This window comes from Equus asinus, chromosome 8, assembly GCF_041296235.1.
Source record: "Equus asinus isolate D_3611 breed Donkey chromosome 8, EquAss-T2T_v2, whole genome shotgun sequence".
Taxonomy (NCBI): Eukaryota; Metazoa; Chordata; class Mammalia; order Perissodactyla; family Equidae; genus Equus; species Equus asinus.
Window position 1 is genome coordinate 22,591,660 of NC_091797.1, and position 16,650 is coordinate 22,608,309.

The following is a 16,650-nucleotide window of genomic DNA, read 5'->3' on the forward strand; positions in this document are numbered from 1 at the left end:
GGAAAGTGAGTGCTTCTCTTTTAAAATGTGTCAGCTTATACACACCTGCATACATTTGAGTAATTCCAAAAAGGCATCAAATCCTTCTAGGAACTTCTCCCTCAGATCATCTGACCATTCAGTTGGTTTGCTAATTAATACATACCTGAAAAGGTAAAAATAGCAATGAATATATGGGTAAACGCTGCCATTTTACAAGTTCCAAGTGGTTTGATAATTAAACAAGAGCTTACTTGAGATCTAAAATAAGGCTCTGAACTCTCCTAAACTTGAAGGCCTGTAAAGCAGTATATCGTTCAAACTGAAACCTGCCCTGGGTATCTCGATGTCTCAAGTGATCCATAAAAGTCTTAATGATAATGGTCATCAGGTTTTCTTCTGTGATGAGCATCCGAGCCTAGAACAAAGTGTATCACAGTACATGGTAATCAAAACGTAGTTAGCAGAAAGCTAAAAAAAGCCAACGCTGGTTAGCTCTTTCAGTTTAAACCTTCTCAACACAAAAATATCATATCATAAACATATTACTGTGCATTTCTAAATAATAATTACTTACTCCAATTGCCACGTGTATGAAGTAACAACTACATCAAGGAGAAAGATCCAGAATGTTAGGAGACAGATCCAAGGCTCATTATTTAAAGACAATTCAGGGTGGGGGGTCTGAACCAGTTGCAAATTTTCCTTAACTGAGACATTTTAGACACCTAAAATGGTATGGTATAATTATTCTAGGATCCAGAGGTTTGTATCACAGATTCTGTAGAACTCAGTATGAAACCGTATTGCCTCAACTCCTTAGTTGAGATTTACTTTTTGTTTTGTTTCTATGTATAGATATAAATATCTATGTATTTTTGAATAAGCAAATACATTTAAATGATGCAAAAAACAATAGGTAAAAAGTAAGACTCAGCTCCCGAGGTCCCCCTTGCAAAGGCAATCTCAGTTAGCAGTTTTCTCGCATACTCTTCCAGAGATGGTGTACGTGTGTATAATATATACATATCTGTATATTTACACACATATACGCACTTATAATACTTAATACTTAATACTTAATAATGAATTAAGTGTTAATAAGTAGATATAAGTACAGATATGTATAATTATATCTATCTCTCCCCCTAAAGGATGGCATGTTACAAACATTGTCCTGTACTTTCATGTTCCACTTGATATATTTTTAGAGATTATCCCATATTAGTTCATATAAATTCCCTCATTCTTTTTAACTATCACCAGGTACTCCTTTCTATCATACTTTATTTAGCCAGGCTCTTCCTGGTGAGATATTCGGGTTTTTTTCCAGCCCTACACTATTTATTACAAAAGATGCTACAAGAAATATCTACTATGTACAGTTGCAAGGACATTTATAGAATAATTTCCTAGAAGTGGAATTACCGGGTTAAAGTGTATGTACATTTTAAATTTTGACTGATGTCACCAAACTGCCTCCTCAAAGCAGCTTACCAATTAATATGTCCATCTACAATGTGCCTTTCCCCTCATGCCCTCAATAACATAATGCAACTTCAAACATTTTGGTCTTCGCCATTCTGATGGTTTTAATTTGCATATCTTACTATGAATGAAGTTGAACATTATTTCATAACAATTTGCATTTTCTTTTCTGCTCCACAATGAAGTCAGAAAGTCTAATATTATTTTGAATACTGCATTATTACTCAGACATAAAAGACCATAGATGTCCTCCCAATTTTTAGCCTAAGTTCCAGGGTATTACTGGTGCTGGGCGACCACTTAACCAGCTCTCACATTAGTCAATATCAGGTAATTAGCGACACAGAAAGTTGCATCAAAAAGTAGGACAAAATAATGCAGAAGATAGAAGTCTAAGAACATAGTAAAGTTGTATTCTAACATAGATTTAAGTGCCAAGGTCATGAGATAAGGGGACAACCTATATAGTGAAATATACCTTTGAAAAACTCTTAAATTATCATCACATTGCCAGGACTTAGGCCTCAAGAAGCTCAAAAGTCAACCGGATTAACTTCTATTAATTTTCCTAGACAGTGAAGATTAAGGTCAAGTTTGAAGGAGGGGAGGTGTTCATAGGTTAAGTAAAAAGATTTTGCTTTTTGTTTTTATTTGTTATTATCAGTTGATTTTGAGGAAGTTAAATGAGTATGATGCAATTTCACTGACCTAAGAAAAAACTGTACAGCATCCTTACAAGACTTACAACAGGTAGTGAAAGCAAGATTGGTGGAGAGACAACTGAATACTGGTGGAACGTGAACCTCACCCATCAAGGCACTTATTAGCATTTTCAGTTTAAGACCAATTTTAAAGGAGCTGGTTCATCCACGGCATAGTTTTAGATTGGATTCTAATTGTCTTTACTGGGTGCCAGGTGAAAAAGTCAATAGGGTGGCCCATTAGTACTGTCCCATTAAAATAGGGAGTTAGGCAGGCATTTTTTACTTCTATGAGCAATAAGTGAAACTTAGTACAAGAGCACCCAATCATTGTGATTCAAATGCCTTAGCTACCCTTTCCCTTATTAAGGAGAAGGGGGTTTCTCAAAATGTGAGATTATACACAATATGCTGTCTGTTTCTAACGGATAAATTTGTTAAACTGATCAGCTTCATTTTAATTCATAAGTTCAAAACCTCAGGAAGTACTACGAGAAAGTACAGAAAGCTTAAATGACTTTTTCCCTCTAGATTACATATTCAAGGATATGTTCTAGTACGGTTGAAGGTGTATGAAGTCTGATCACCCATTAATAAAACATTATTCTATTCAGGAATACACAGATCTTAGTTCCCTATTACTTTAAGGCTTTACTTCTGTTAACGGAAAACAAGAAAGTTCTTCTTAGTCTTTCAGTACTTACAAGTGAAGGAACCGTGAATATCTGAACCGAGAGGTCTGCGATTGAAAACTCTCTGTCGTGGTCATCTGTCACATAATCACTCTGCAAACGCTCATAGTTCTATTAAGAAGGCAAAAAAAGGCAAGGAGTGCCAGCTATCAGTTACAAAGAAAAGGCAAGCACTACTCACCAAAGTAGGTGCGGTGAAGAACTGGACAGACAGAGCAGTCACGGACACTGCTCGCTCGTGATCATCCTCCATAAAATCTCTCTGCAACTGCTGGTAATTCTAAACAACAAGGGGGAGATTCACCTCTAATCCACATCGACCAAATGTTTAAGGATTATAACGAAAAGTCAGTGCTGGAGGAGTCAATAAGGTAACAATGCCATGAGAATGATAACTGGAATGATTTCCACCAATTAAATTCTGTATCAATACTGATTCGCTACACAGTCTTCTGGAGCACAATGGCAGCTGATGAGTTCAAACAGGAGTAACAGCTGCTGAACAGCTGGGATGTCACCGTACACTGGTGGGGCTAAACCACAGCAGCTTTTCTGATGAAACCAGACTTTCATTACTTCTAGATGCAAATCAAAACCAGCCGATGGCTTTTTCAAAGTACACATTTGAGCCCAACTCTTGGTGAATATGCTTCAGTAGGTTTGAGAATGGAACACAAACACATGTACTTTGAAAGAGCTCCCCAAATGATTCTTACATGATTCCTTGCTTAAGAACTCCTAATTCAAGTGAGTAATAATAACAAAAAAAAAAGCAGTTAGCTTAATCACACACTGCTAAAAGGGAGAAGAACATAACTGAAGAATACCAACAACCTAGAGTTCATAATCCCTATATACTTCAACTCAGAGTTCATGATCCCTATATACTGCGTCTGGTATTTTCGCCATAAGCACCTCTGTCCTAGACACCTTTGCGGCAAATATTGTCACCACATAACCAACTGGCTCTAAGGCAATTTTACCATAAAAGATACCTGGTTTGAGTTTGGTTTCAACTAGAAAATATGGTGATAAAACTTACTAGAAGTATGAAATGAAAGAGTGTAAAGTCAAGACTACATACTCTACCAGAAAATGATAACCTATTAATTTGCAAATTCTTTGGTGAGCACAGTCACCCCTCCCACCCATCCAAACCAGAAGTTTATCAAGCTATGGCAGATCTAACAGAGGCGGCTAATAATTCACAACATTAATTATCGATTCTTTAGCTAATTTAGACATAAGAGCTTGTTCTCTAACACTGTCTTTACCAAATTTATCATGCAATATTCGAAGTTGGAGGCAAAGGAAGAATCAAGCTCCTCCTCTACCTTCCAAAAAAAGAAATGGTTATGTGGTTTCTAATGTATATAAGTTTCTTGAAAATGGTGAAAATTTTTTGATATTTGATAGGAGAGAACGTGATGTGGACAGAATTTTGCTGTCTGGCACATAACCTGGCTAGGACGATACGGTGAAATATAAGGACTGGGCATGTGATGGACTATTTAAGTGTAGTCCAGACATGTACCAATGTTTCATTATGTCCTTTTTAATGTCCCTTTCTTGTTGTTATTTTATCTTTTATGGTAAAATTGCCTTTCAGCCGATTAGTTACGCAGTGAAAACACTTGAGGCAAAAATGCTTTCGGTCAAGATGTCTGCGGCAAAGATACTTACTGAGAAAGCACCTAGAACCCATATATATACATGGGTCATTTCAACTAAGATTATCTTTTGCTTATACAAATTTTAATAGGAGTAATACCATAATTCACAATGGCACAGGTTAAATTCTTCAATTATCATTTCATATCACACACACTGCACAGATGGATATTCATATTATCCCGGCAGGTGATGAACAAGAAAAGCCTCACTGCTGGAATTTTATTGTATTGATAAGAGAGAAAAAATCATTTATGAAGTTTCTTAGACTTTAAAATCAACACACTGACATATTACTATTAGCTGCTAATTTTACAAAGCCTGAATATAATCATGGGGTACAGTTACTCTGTATATAACCTGACTATTTTGTTAATCTTCAAAACTGGGAAACTACTTACCTTTGCAAATCGAACGGCAAACAGTTTCTTGTATTTCAAATCCATAAGTAGACTACTCATGAACAACTGATGATACACACTCCTAGCACCTTTTACAAAAAAAGCAGATGTAAGATAAGGATATACCAAACAAGCCAAAAATTACATTTCCAAAATTTTTATATGATCAGCTGTACTTTAATTCTGAAGAGCAAAACTTTACATGTTCCTCAGTATAAAATACTGGCAATTTGTTTCTTAAAAAGTCAGTTTTTCTAAATAAAGTTTTCTAACAGAACTTAAGGTTATTTAATTTGGGTCATGGATTCCAAAATCCGTGTTTTTCCCCCAAAGAATAAAACTACATGTGCTAATTCTAAAAACCATAAACATGTTTGTTAAATACCTTCCCAAATGAAAAAAAACTCGAACATTCCAATTACCTATGTAGGCTCCCCTATACTTTAAAAGCAGTTAAGAGGTTCACCTTTCCACAGTTTGGAGTCACTCAGCATCAACCTGTCCACTAGAGAAGAGTTTTCACCATCTGGCCCTTCTTGTAAACCAACTTGACATAAAATTCGGCGAAGACCATCTTAAAACAAGAAAAAACGCAGTCACAAAACAGTAACTTCAAATATTAAAACAAAATGGCATTTTAGTAGAAATGTTCAAATGGATCTACAGAGTTTTACAAAAGGTGAAATGTATTCAGAAAAAGTAAACATATTAACTATTTTATTAGCATTTTCACAAAAAGGAGAAAAATTCCAAATCTTACATTATATACCAAGTCCCATTCCAGAATATCAAAATATATGCCTATTAGAAAGGCAATGATCTCTTTAATAAAAAAGCAAAGCATCCAAAGACTACAGACATAAACATTGTTCTTTAAGCACCTATGCTAATTAAACCAGATTATAGTAAAATTGCTACACATCCCATGATAACTGAAGGCAGGCATACTACCACTTGAAAGAATGCATGACCTCTGTACTGTAATGTGTACCAGTCCATTTTATTAATGCTATGTAACTTTACATATTTATTCTTCATTCACTGAACAAAAATTCACTGGGTACCTACTGCTATACTATGTGCAAGGCCCTGAAAGACAAATTCTTATATCTTCTAAATGGTAAATTTAAAAAGTTCTTCAAATATAAGCATTAACATAAACAAAACTTCAATACCTTTTGTTTCATACTTTATAATTAAAATTGTTTTTAGTTTTCTACAAGCATGCAAAATAATCAGGAAAAAATGGAATAACTTTTAAGTTTAATAATAAAAGCCACAAAATAGAAATTATTTACAAGGCTAAAGAGAAAACCTTATTATAAAACCTTATAAAACTCATAAATTAAGTATTAAATAATAGATTATAAGGTCTTTAAATTATTGATGGTAAATATCTCAACGAAAATAGCTTCCATGATACTATTCATTAATACTGTTGCACCATACTTGGCATACAGGTATCCAATGGAAAACACTAAAACTAAAAAAAAAAAAAGGGGATAAGAAAAATAATTGGAAAGACATTTCAAAGGCAAGCAAACATGTTCTCCTAAATTTCCACAGCTCCATATTTTCACCTGTCAGTTCACAGTGTGGCAATGCCCTTTCTAAAGGCCTTTCAGCACAAATGTTTCAGAAATGTTCTTTACAGTAAACACTGTAATGTCATGCCTGAAGAACAGTATGACACATAGCTTGGATCTATTCCTGTTTTACTCTTTAGTGTTATACACCAAACTTGTATTTTTGGCGTTGGACATGAGGGTTCTTAATTCTGCTACCATTACATTAAAAAAGATTATCTAATTTGCAGACTGTGGAAAAACACAAAACCAAATAAAGATCAGTAACCTCAAATTTGAAAATTTTCAGAGTTACCAGTTACTAGTACCAAAAGTTGCAGGAGTCACAACAAAGATATCAACATTAGTGTTTTATCCTTTAAACTTCTAATCATTGAGGTTTCATTTACAGGAGCATTTTTTTAGCTTGCTCAGTGGAAGAGTTCCACAGGATGCTCCGTGAAAAAAAAAAGGTTCTTTTATCAAGTTTGTGAGATTTCGATCTCATTAGCATAGTACAGTCATTTATAATTGTTTAACCCAACGTTTCCTGCATTTATTTGACCACAGAATCCTTTGTGTGAATATAAAACAGTCCTGTGAATCAAAATTTGGGAAACAGGTTTTTCTGTGCATAAAAGATATTCTGAGATGGTATTTTAAAATGTGAAATTAAAGCAAGAAATTATTCCACTTGACAGTTTTTCCAGAACAGTTTTGCAAGTGCATATGAGCTCATTTTTAAGTCAATTAGCACAAGCTTTCATGAACCTACCTGAGTACCCAATAACGCTTCCCAGCCAAGACAGAACTTTCAAGCCAAAACTCTGATGTGCAACAAGAGACGAGTGCATGACTTGAACTTTCAGCGGCTTGGTCTGCCTACTACTGGTATTTCTCTTAAAGAGAGACGGCGGGATGAAAAACAAATTTAAAAAGGTTATTTTATAGAAAACTAATATTTTCATTTAATATAACTATACTCTCATCACTATAGAAGAATTTTTTACGTGTGAAAGAGAAATACTACTTGGCTTGCCTTACTCAGACCCTAATTTTTTAAAAGGAATCTTAAAACTTACAAAATGTAAGAAGTTAAAGCTTATGAGTAACCTGAATCTTTGGGTCCTATATTTGAAAATCCACCCCACCAATTATAAATTATTTAAATGCTTAAATTTGCTTTATGTCTTTAATTTCTAAATGCAATTACACATTTAAATAATTTACTTCATTGCACAGATGTGATGTTATCAATACTCTAAAAAAGTTATAGCAAAATACACATAAAAATTTCCAGCTTAACCATTTTCAAATGTACAATTCAGTAGCATTAAATACATTCACATTGTTGTGTAACCAATCCCCAGAATTCTTTTCATGTTGCAAAACTGAATCTCTGTACCCAGCAAACACTCTAGGTACATCATGCAAGGGGAATACAGTATAAATACAGTATTTATCTTTTTGTGACTGGATTACTTCACTTAGCATAAAATCCTCAAGGTTCATCCATGTTGTAGCATATATCAGAATTTCTTTTCTTTTAAAGGCTGAATAATATTCTGTTGTATGTATACGGATTTTGTTTAGCCATTCATCCACCGATAGACACTTGAGTTGTTTCTCCCTTTCGTCTATTGTGAATGATGCTGCTATGAACGTGGGTGTACAAACATCTCTGAGACCCTGCTTTCAATTCTTTTGTGTATATACCCAGAAGCATTGCTGGATCATACAATAATTCTATTTTTAATTTTTAGAGGAAACACCATACTGTTTTCCACAGTGGCTGCGCCATTTTACATTCCCACTAAACAGTGCACAAGGGTTCTCTCCACATCCTTGTCAACACTTTTGATTTTCTGTTATTGTTTTGTCTATAATACCAATCCTAATGGGTATGAGGTGGTATCTCACTTTGGTTTTTATTTGCATTTCCCTAATGATTAGTAATACTGAACATGTTTTCTTGTGCTTAGGGGCAATCTGTATATCTTCTTTGGAGAAATGTCTATTTACAGCCATCAAAACTTTTTACTTAACATGTTTTTTCCCCTTTTCTTTCTTTCTTTTTTTTTTGTGAGGAAGATTAGCCCTGAGCTAACATCTGTGCCAATCTTCCTCTACTTTGTATGTGGGATGCCTCCACAGTGTGGCTGATGAGTGGAGCAGGTCTGCACCTGGGATCCGAACCCTGGGCCGCTGAAGCAGAGCACATGCAACCACACAGGCATAGGGCCAGCCCCCTCTTTTCATTTTTCATTTGGATTATCTTTCCCGTCCCCCTTCATCCCATCTCCATAACCCACATTAATAAAGTACATCTTTGCATAGCTCTTCATCTACATAGATTATACATGTACACGTTATTATAAAGACTTTGATTTATAAAAATGGGATGCTATACATACTCTTGTGCATCTCTGCGTTAACCGATTTTTTTGGTTAATGACTCATAATATTCTGTGGTGTGGATTTATTCCAACATCCTCTAGAGAAGGGCATTCATATTCCCTGTTTTCAGTCTTCTGTGACTACAAAAAAAGCAGTACTGAGTATCTTTGTACACAGCTTACTGCTGCTTATATTTCTATGGGATAAATTCCTAGGAGAGATAAAATTTTAATAGATGCTACCAGATTTTTTTCCAAAAATGCTGCAGCAATTTATTTTTTACACAAATATTCTTAATCTCTGAAAGCAAAATATTTTATCACTCTAATTTCTCCATTATGATAGGTATGAAATCTCCCGTCATTCTACAGATTACTAGTGAGCTTGAGACTCTTTTCACATATATTGACCACCTAGATTTTGTTGTGACTGGCTTTTCATATCCTATGTCCATTTTTCTATTTTGTTGTTTGTTCCCTACTTGATAATCTCTGAGTGCTATTTATCATAAACATCAAATATCTATCCTCTGTGTTAGAAATAATGTTTCTAAATCTACTATTTGTCTACCTACTTTGTGGAATATTTTGCTATGCAAAATTTTTATGTAGCCAAAAATATGTTTGTTTTCTAACTCCTGAGGTTCGAGTCTTGGTTAAGAAGCTCTGCTCCTCCCTTAGAATGTACCTGTAGTTTCCTAGATTTTCCTTGTACTAGTATTTATTTTTGGACTTTCTATGCTACATTATGAATCTGTCTATGCAAATACCACCAGAGATTACAAATAACAATTTTTTAAAAAAGGAAAAACAGGTGACATCAGCAACATGGCGTGTGAGCTAACCTGGGACTCTCTCCCCTCCAAAGTACAACCAAAAAGAGCAACTGCTTTCCAACCAAAAAAACAATCCTAATAACAGAAATTGTCAGAGACCCACAGCAGCCAAACGACGGAAGGCGGAGAGGCTGCAGCTGCCCTCGGAGGAGCTGGAACGGGGTAGGAGAGAACTTCGCTCCCTCCCCTAGAGACTGGGATCCCCGCCGTGGGTGAGGGAACGAGCAAGGGAGGGGCTGCGCATGGGGGGATCGTGGAGGACTCCCACCTCCCGGGCAGAAACCCTCTAATAGGGGAAAGCTTTCACGTGGGGGAACCCCAGCAAGCCAGGGCCCTGGGAGGCCAGAAAGTGAAAGCTGATCCAATACAGGTCGGTGTGAGCGAAAGTGCTCCTCCTCCCCCCACCCACGCTGGGCGCCGCCATCTTGGCTGGAGGCGCAGGGCTCAGAAAACAAGCCTCTCGACCCCCATCTAGTGGCGACAGGCTGTAACTGCAGCTGAATAATAGCATCATGCACAAACACCGCTCCTCTACCATCCAGCAATTTATAAAAGCTCCAGTCCAAAAGGAAAACAATAAAAATACAGAAGTAGGTCCTGAGGGCTTGGAAATGAGTAAACTAAGTGAAGAGGAGTTCAAAATAGCTATCCTCAAAATATTCAATGAGGTAAAGGGAAATATATAGAAACAAGTCAACGAGTTCTGGAGTTACTTCACAAAAGATATTGAAATTATAAAGAAGAGTCAGTTAGAAATACTAGAGGTGAAAAATACAATGGATCAGATAAAACAGAATACGGGTTCCCTGAATGCCCGTGTAGACACAACAGAAGAGCCAATTAGCATAATCTAAGATAGACAGGCCGAATGGCTCCAGACAGAGGAAGAAAGAGAACTAAGAATTAAAAAAAACTGAAGAAAATCTCAGAGAAATAGCTGACTCAATGAGAAAATGCAACTTAAGAATCATCAGGATTCCTGAGGGCATGGAAAAGGAAAATTGAGCAGAAAGTGTGCTCAACGAAATAATAGAAGAGAAATTCCCAAATCTAGGGATTGAGACAGAAATGTGTGGAGGAAGCTTTCAGATCTCCTAGATTTGTCAATGTAAAAGACCTACTGCAAGGCACATAGTAGTAAAAATGGCAAACATGAAGGACAAAAAAAGAATACTCAGGGCAGCAAGGCAGAAGAAAATAACCTACAAAGGAACGCCCATCAGACTTTCAGCGGATTTCTCTACAGAAACCTTACCAGCTAGGAGAGATTGGAGTGACATATTCAAAACTTTAAAGGATAAAACTCTTCAGTCAAGAATACTCTATCCAGCAAAAATATCCTTCAGATATGAGGGAGATATTAAACCTTTTCCAGACAAACAAAAGCTAAGGGACTTTGTAGTCACATGACCTCTACTACAAGATATCCTCAAGAAGGCTCTCATACCTGAAAAAATAAAAAAAGGGAGTAAGGGGTCACAAAACACAGAGTAGGGAGACAAATAGATAGAATCTGAAAGGATAGCAAATATTCAACTATAGCATTAGGATAAAGGGAAGGAAATCACAAAAGCAAAGACAATCTTGTGACTCTAACCACAAACTCACAACACAAGTTGGAATAAGACATGAAAATAATAATTTAGGAGGGGAGGAGGAAAGGGACTGAAACAGTCTAGGCTAAGGAAGTAGGAGACCACCAGAAAATGGACTATGTTACACACGAGATTCTGAATACAAACTTCAGGGTAGCCACTAAACTAAAAAACAGAACAGAGACACAAAACATAAATAAGGAAAAATCTAAGAAACCCAGCATAAGATATTGCAGAAGTCAATGGGTAGGCTAAAACACACAGGACGAGAAACAAAGGAAACACAGAAAAACTGGAAAACCAGCAACAGAATGACAGCATTAAGCCCTCATGCATCAATACTCACCCTCAATGTAAACGGACTGAACTCTCCAATAAAAAGACACAGAGTGGCAAAATGGATTAAAGAACAAGATCCAACAATTTGTTGCCTCCAGGAAACACACCTCAGCTCCGAGGACAAACACAGGCTCAGAGTGAAGGGGTAGAAGAAAATACTCCAAGCTAACAGCAAACAAAAGAAAGCAGGTGTTGCAATACTTACATCAGACAAAACAGACTTCAAGATAAGGCAGGTAAAGAGAGACACAGAGGGCCAATATATAATGATCAAAGGGACACTTCATCAAGAAGAAATAACGCTTATAAATAACTATGCATCCAACACAGGAGCACCCAAGTTCATAAAGCAACCACTAACAAACCCAAAATAAGATATCAAAAATAACACAATAATAGTAGGGGACCTCAACACCCCACTCACATCAATTGACAGATCATCCAGGCAGAAAATTAACAAAGAAACAGTGGAGCTAAAGGAAAAGCTAAAACAGTTGGACTTAATAGACATATATACAACACTCATCCAAAAACAGCAGAATACACATTCTTCTCAAGTGCGCATGGAACATTCTCAAGGATAGACCATATGTTGGGGAACAAGGCAAGCCTCTACAAATTTAAAAAAACTGAAATAATAACAAGTATCTTCTCCGATCATAATGCTGTAAGGCTAGAAATTAATTACAAGAAAAAAGCAGAGAAAGGCACAAGGATGTGGAGACTAAACAATACACTATTGGACAAGCAATGGATCATTGAAGAAATTAAGGAAGAAATCAAAAAATACCTGGAGACAAATGAAAATGATAACATGCCATACCAACTCATATGGGATGCAGCAAAAGCTGTATTAAGATGAAAATTCATCGCAATTCAGGCACATCTTCACAAACAAGAAAAATCCCAAATCAGCAATCTTAAACTACACCTAACTGAATTAGAGAAAGAAGAACAAATAAAGCCCAGAGTCAGCAGAAGGAGATAAATAATAAAAATCAGAGCAGAAATAAATGCTATTGAAACAATAAAGACAGTAGAAAGGATCAAGGAAACAAAGAGCTGGTTCTTTGAGAAGATAAATAAAATTGACAAACCCCTAGCCAGACTTACAAAGAAAAAAAGAGAGAAAGCTCAAATAAACAAAATCAGAAATGAAAAAGGAGAAATAACAACAGACTCCGCAGAAATACAACGGATTATAAGAGAATACTACGAAAAACTATATGCCAACAAAATGGATAACCTAGAGGAAATGGATAAATTCTTGGACTCCTACAATCTTCCAAAGCTCACTCAAGAAGAAGCAATCTGAACAGACCAATCACAAGGAAAGAGATTGAAACAGCCATCAAAAGCATCCCAAAGAATAAAACCCCAGGACCAGATGGCTTTCCTGGGGAATTCTACCAAACTTTCAGAGAGGATTTACTACCTATCCTTTTCAAGTTATTCTAAAAAATTAGGGAGGATGAAACACTTCCTAACACATTCTACGAGGCCAACATCACGCTGATACCAAAGCCTGACAAGGACAGCACGAAAAAGGAGAACTACAGGCCAATATCGCTGATGAACATAGATGCAAAAATTCTCAACAAAATTTTGGCAACCCGAATACAGCAATTCATCAAAAGGATCATACATCATGATCAAGTGGGATTCATACCAGGGACGCAGGGATGGTTCAACATCCACAAATCAATCAACGTGATACACCACATCAACTATCTGAGGAATAAAAACCACATGATCATCTCAATAGATGCAGAGAAAGCATTTGACAAGATCCAACAGCCATTTATGATAAAAACTCTGAACAAAATGGGGATAGAAGGGAACTACCTCAACATAATAAAGGCCATATATGACAAACCCACAGCCAACATCATACTCAATGGGCAAAAACTGAGTGCCATCCCCTTGAGAACAGGAATGAGACAAGGATGCCCTCTATCACCACTCTTATTTAACATAGTTCTGGAGGTCCTGGCCAGAGCAATCAGGCAAGAAAAAGGAATAAAAGGAATCCAATTGGAGGCGGGGAGAAGTGAAACTCTCGCTGTTTGCAGACGACATTATCTTATATATAGAAAACCCCAAAGAATCCATTGGAAAACTTTTAGAAGTAATCAACAAGTACAGCAAAGTTGCAGGGTATAAAATCAATTTACATAAATCAGTAGCATTTCTATACTCTAATAATGAACTAACAGAAAAAGAACTCAAGAACACAATACCATTCACAATCGCAACAAAAAGAATAAAATACCTTGGGGTGAATTTAAGGAAGTGAAAGACCTATACAATGAAAATTACAAGGCTTTTCTGAAAGAAATAGATGACGACATAAAGAGATGGAAAGACATTCCATGCACATGGATTGGAAGAATAAACATAGTTAAAATGGCCATTCTACCTAAAGCAATCTACAGATTCAACGCCATCCCAATCAGAATCCCAATGACAGTCTTTAGAGAAATAGAACAAAGAATCCTAAAATTCACATGGGGCAACAAAAGACCCCGAATTGCTAAAGGAATCCTGAGAAAAAAGAATACAGCTGGAGGCATCACAATCCCTGACTTCAACACATACTACAAAGCTACAGTAATCAAAACAGCATGGGACTGGTCCAAAAACAGGTGCACAGATCAATGGAACAGAATTGAAAGCCCAGAAATAAAACCACACATCTATGGACAGCTAATCTTCGACAAAGGAGCTGAGAACATACAGTGGAGAAAAGAAAGTCTCTTCAACAAATGGTGCTGGGGAAACTGGAAAGCCACATGTAAAAGAATGAAAATTGACCATTCTTTTTCACCATGCACCAAAATAAACTCAAAATGGATCAAAGACCTAAAGCTGAGACCTGAAACCATAAGGCTTCTAGAAGAAAACGTAGGCAGTACACTCTTTGACATCAGTATTAAAAGGATCTTTTCGGACACCATGTCTTCTCAGACAAGGGAAACAACAGAAAGAATAAACAAATGGGACTTCATCAGACTAAAGAGCTTCTTCAAGGCAAGGGAAAACAGGATTGAAACAAACAAACAACCCACTAATTGGGAAAAAATATTTGCAAGTAATACATCCGATAAAGGCTTAATATCCATAATATATAAAGAACTCACACAGCTTAACAACAAAAAATCAAACAACCCGATCAAAAAATGGGCAGGAGACATGAACAGACATTTCTCCAAAGAAGATATATGGATGGCCAATAGGCACATGAAAAGATGTTCATCATCGCTGATCATCATGGAAATGCAAATCAAAACTACACTAAGATATCACCTTACACCCATTAGAATGACAAAAATAACTAAAACAAATAGTAACAAATGTTGGAGAGGTTGTGAGAAAAAGGAACCCTCATATACTGCTGGTGGGAATGCAAACTGGTGCAGCCACTATGGAAAACAGTATGGAGATTCCTCAAAAAATTAAAAACAGAACTACCATACGATCCAGCTATTCCACTACTGGGTATCTATCCAGAGAGCTTGAAGTCAGCAATTCCAAAAGTCCTATGCACCCCAATGTTTATTGCAGCATTATTTACAATCGCCAAGACATGGAAGCAACCTAAGTGCCCATCAACAGATAAAGAAGATGTGGTGTATATATACAACGGAATACTACTCAGCCATAAAAAAGAACAAAATCGTCCCATTTGCAACAACATGGATGGACCTTGAGGGAATTATGTTAAGTGAAATAAGCCAGACAGAAAAGGACAATCTCTGTATGACTCCAGTCATATGAGGAATTTAAACCTGTGGACAAAGAGAATAGATTAGTGGCTACCAGGGGAAAGGTGGGGTGGGGGGGTGGGTACAAAGGGTGAAGGGGTGCACCTACAACACGACTGACAGACAACAATGTACAACTGAAATTTCACAAGATTGTAACCTATCATTAACTCAATTAAAAAAAACGGAAAAATGGAAACGATACTACTAAACGTGTAAGAAGTTATGAAGGAACAAATGTAAAGGAAAAACATCCCTTTCCTTTACCCAGATTCATGTATTGTAAACTTTCTATCCTAACTGCTTTAGCATTTGCACATTATCTTTCTCGCTCCACACAAAAACAGACACACATGGGCACTTTTTAAATAAAAGAACCACTGAGGGTAAGTCACATGCATCATGCATCATGTCCCGTTATCCCTAAGTACTTCAGTATACATTTCCTAAGAATGGGAATATTCTTTAACACAACCACAGTATGGCTTCTGATGCATTATTGAAGTGAATATGTCCAGTTATCAAGGAAGAATGTCGTAAGACACAAAATGTACATATCATAAAGAAAAAGATGTTATTTGCTACACTAAAATGTAAAGCTTTTGCTCAATGAGAGGCACCACAAACAAACTTAAAATACAGTCATGCACTGCATAACAATTTTTTGGTTGATGATGGATTGCATATCCAACAGTGGCCCCATTAGATTAGCACCATATAGTCTAGGCATCTAATAGGCTACGCATCATCTAGGCCTGTGTAAATATACTCTATGATGTTCGCACAATGATGAAATCACCTCACAACAGATTTCTAAGAACATTTATCTTTGTCGTTAAGCAACACATGACTGTAAATCACATACTGAGAAAAAATATTTGCAACAAAAGATCAGGATTCAGATTATGTAAAGAACCCCTACAAATGAGTAAGAAAAAGACAAATAATCCAACAGAAGGAAATAGATAAAGGGTATGAACAGGAAATTCACAGAAAACTTAAGTGACCAACACAATAAACATGAAACAAGATGCTTTGTAATCAAGGCAATGCAAATTTAACTGATGAAATGCTCTTACACATCAGACTGGCAAAAATTTAAAAATTTGACAATATGTAGTTCTGACAAAGCCATGGAGAAATGGGAACTCTAATATACCACTGATGGGAATATACATTGGTACCACCATTTTGGAGACTAACTTGGCAAAATCTAGTAAAGC

At 36.4% G+C, this 16,650-nt stretch overlaps 1 protein-coding gene across 15 annotated transcripts in view; it reads right to left on the bottom strand.

Annotated features, from left to right (window-relative positions):
• UBR2 (ubiquitin protein ligase E3 component n-recognin 2) overlaps positions 1 to 16,650 on the bottom strand; it is a 124,170-nt gene that overhangs the window by 48,096 nt on the left and 59,424 nt on the right. For 13 of the 15 annotated variants that reach the window (XR_006531951.2, XR_006531950.2, XR_006531952.2 and 10 more), the window contains 6 exons: positions 7,273 to 7,396; positions 5,399 to 5,506; positions 4,933 to 5,021; positions 2,873 to 2,971; positions 234 to 397; positions 46 to 145 (listed from right to left, as the gene is read on the bottom strand). Coding sequence is in view for 10 of the 15 variants with exons in the window: in XM_070514935.1 (XP_070371036.1) it covers positions 46 to 145; positions 234 to 397; positions 2,873 to 2,971; positions 4,933 to 5,021; positions 5,399 to 5,506; positions 7,273 to 7,396 (684 nt within the window). In the remaining 5 variants the exon portion in view is untranslated. Of the gene's footprint in view, positions 1 to 45; positions 146 to 233; positions 398 to 2,872; positions 2,972 to 3,041; positions 3,141 to 4,932; positions 5,022 to 5,398; positions 5,507 to 7,272; positions 7,397 to 16,650 lie in introns of all 15 variants that reach the window. The other 2 variants (XM_014837374.3, XM_014837369.3) reach the window with 1 other exon arrangement.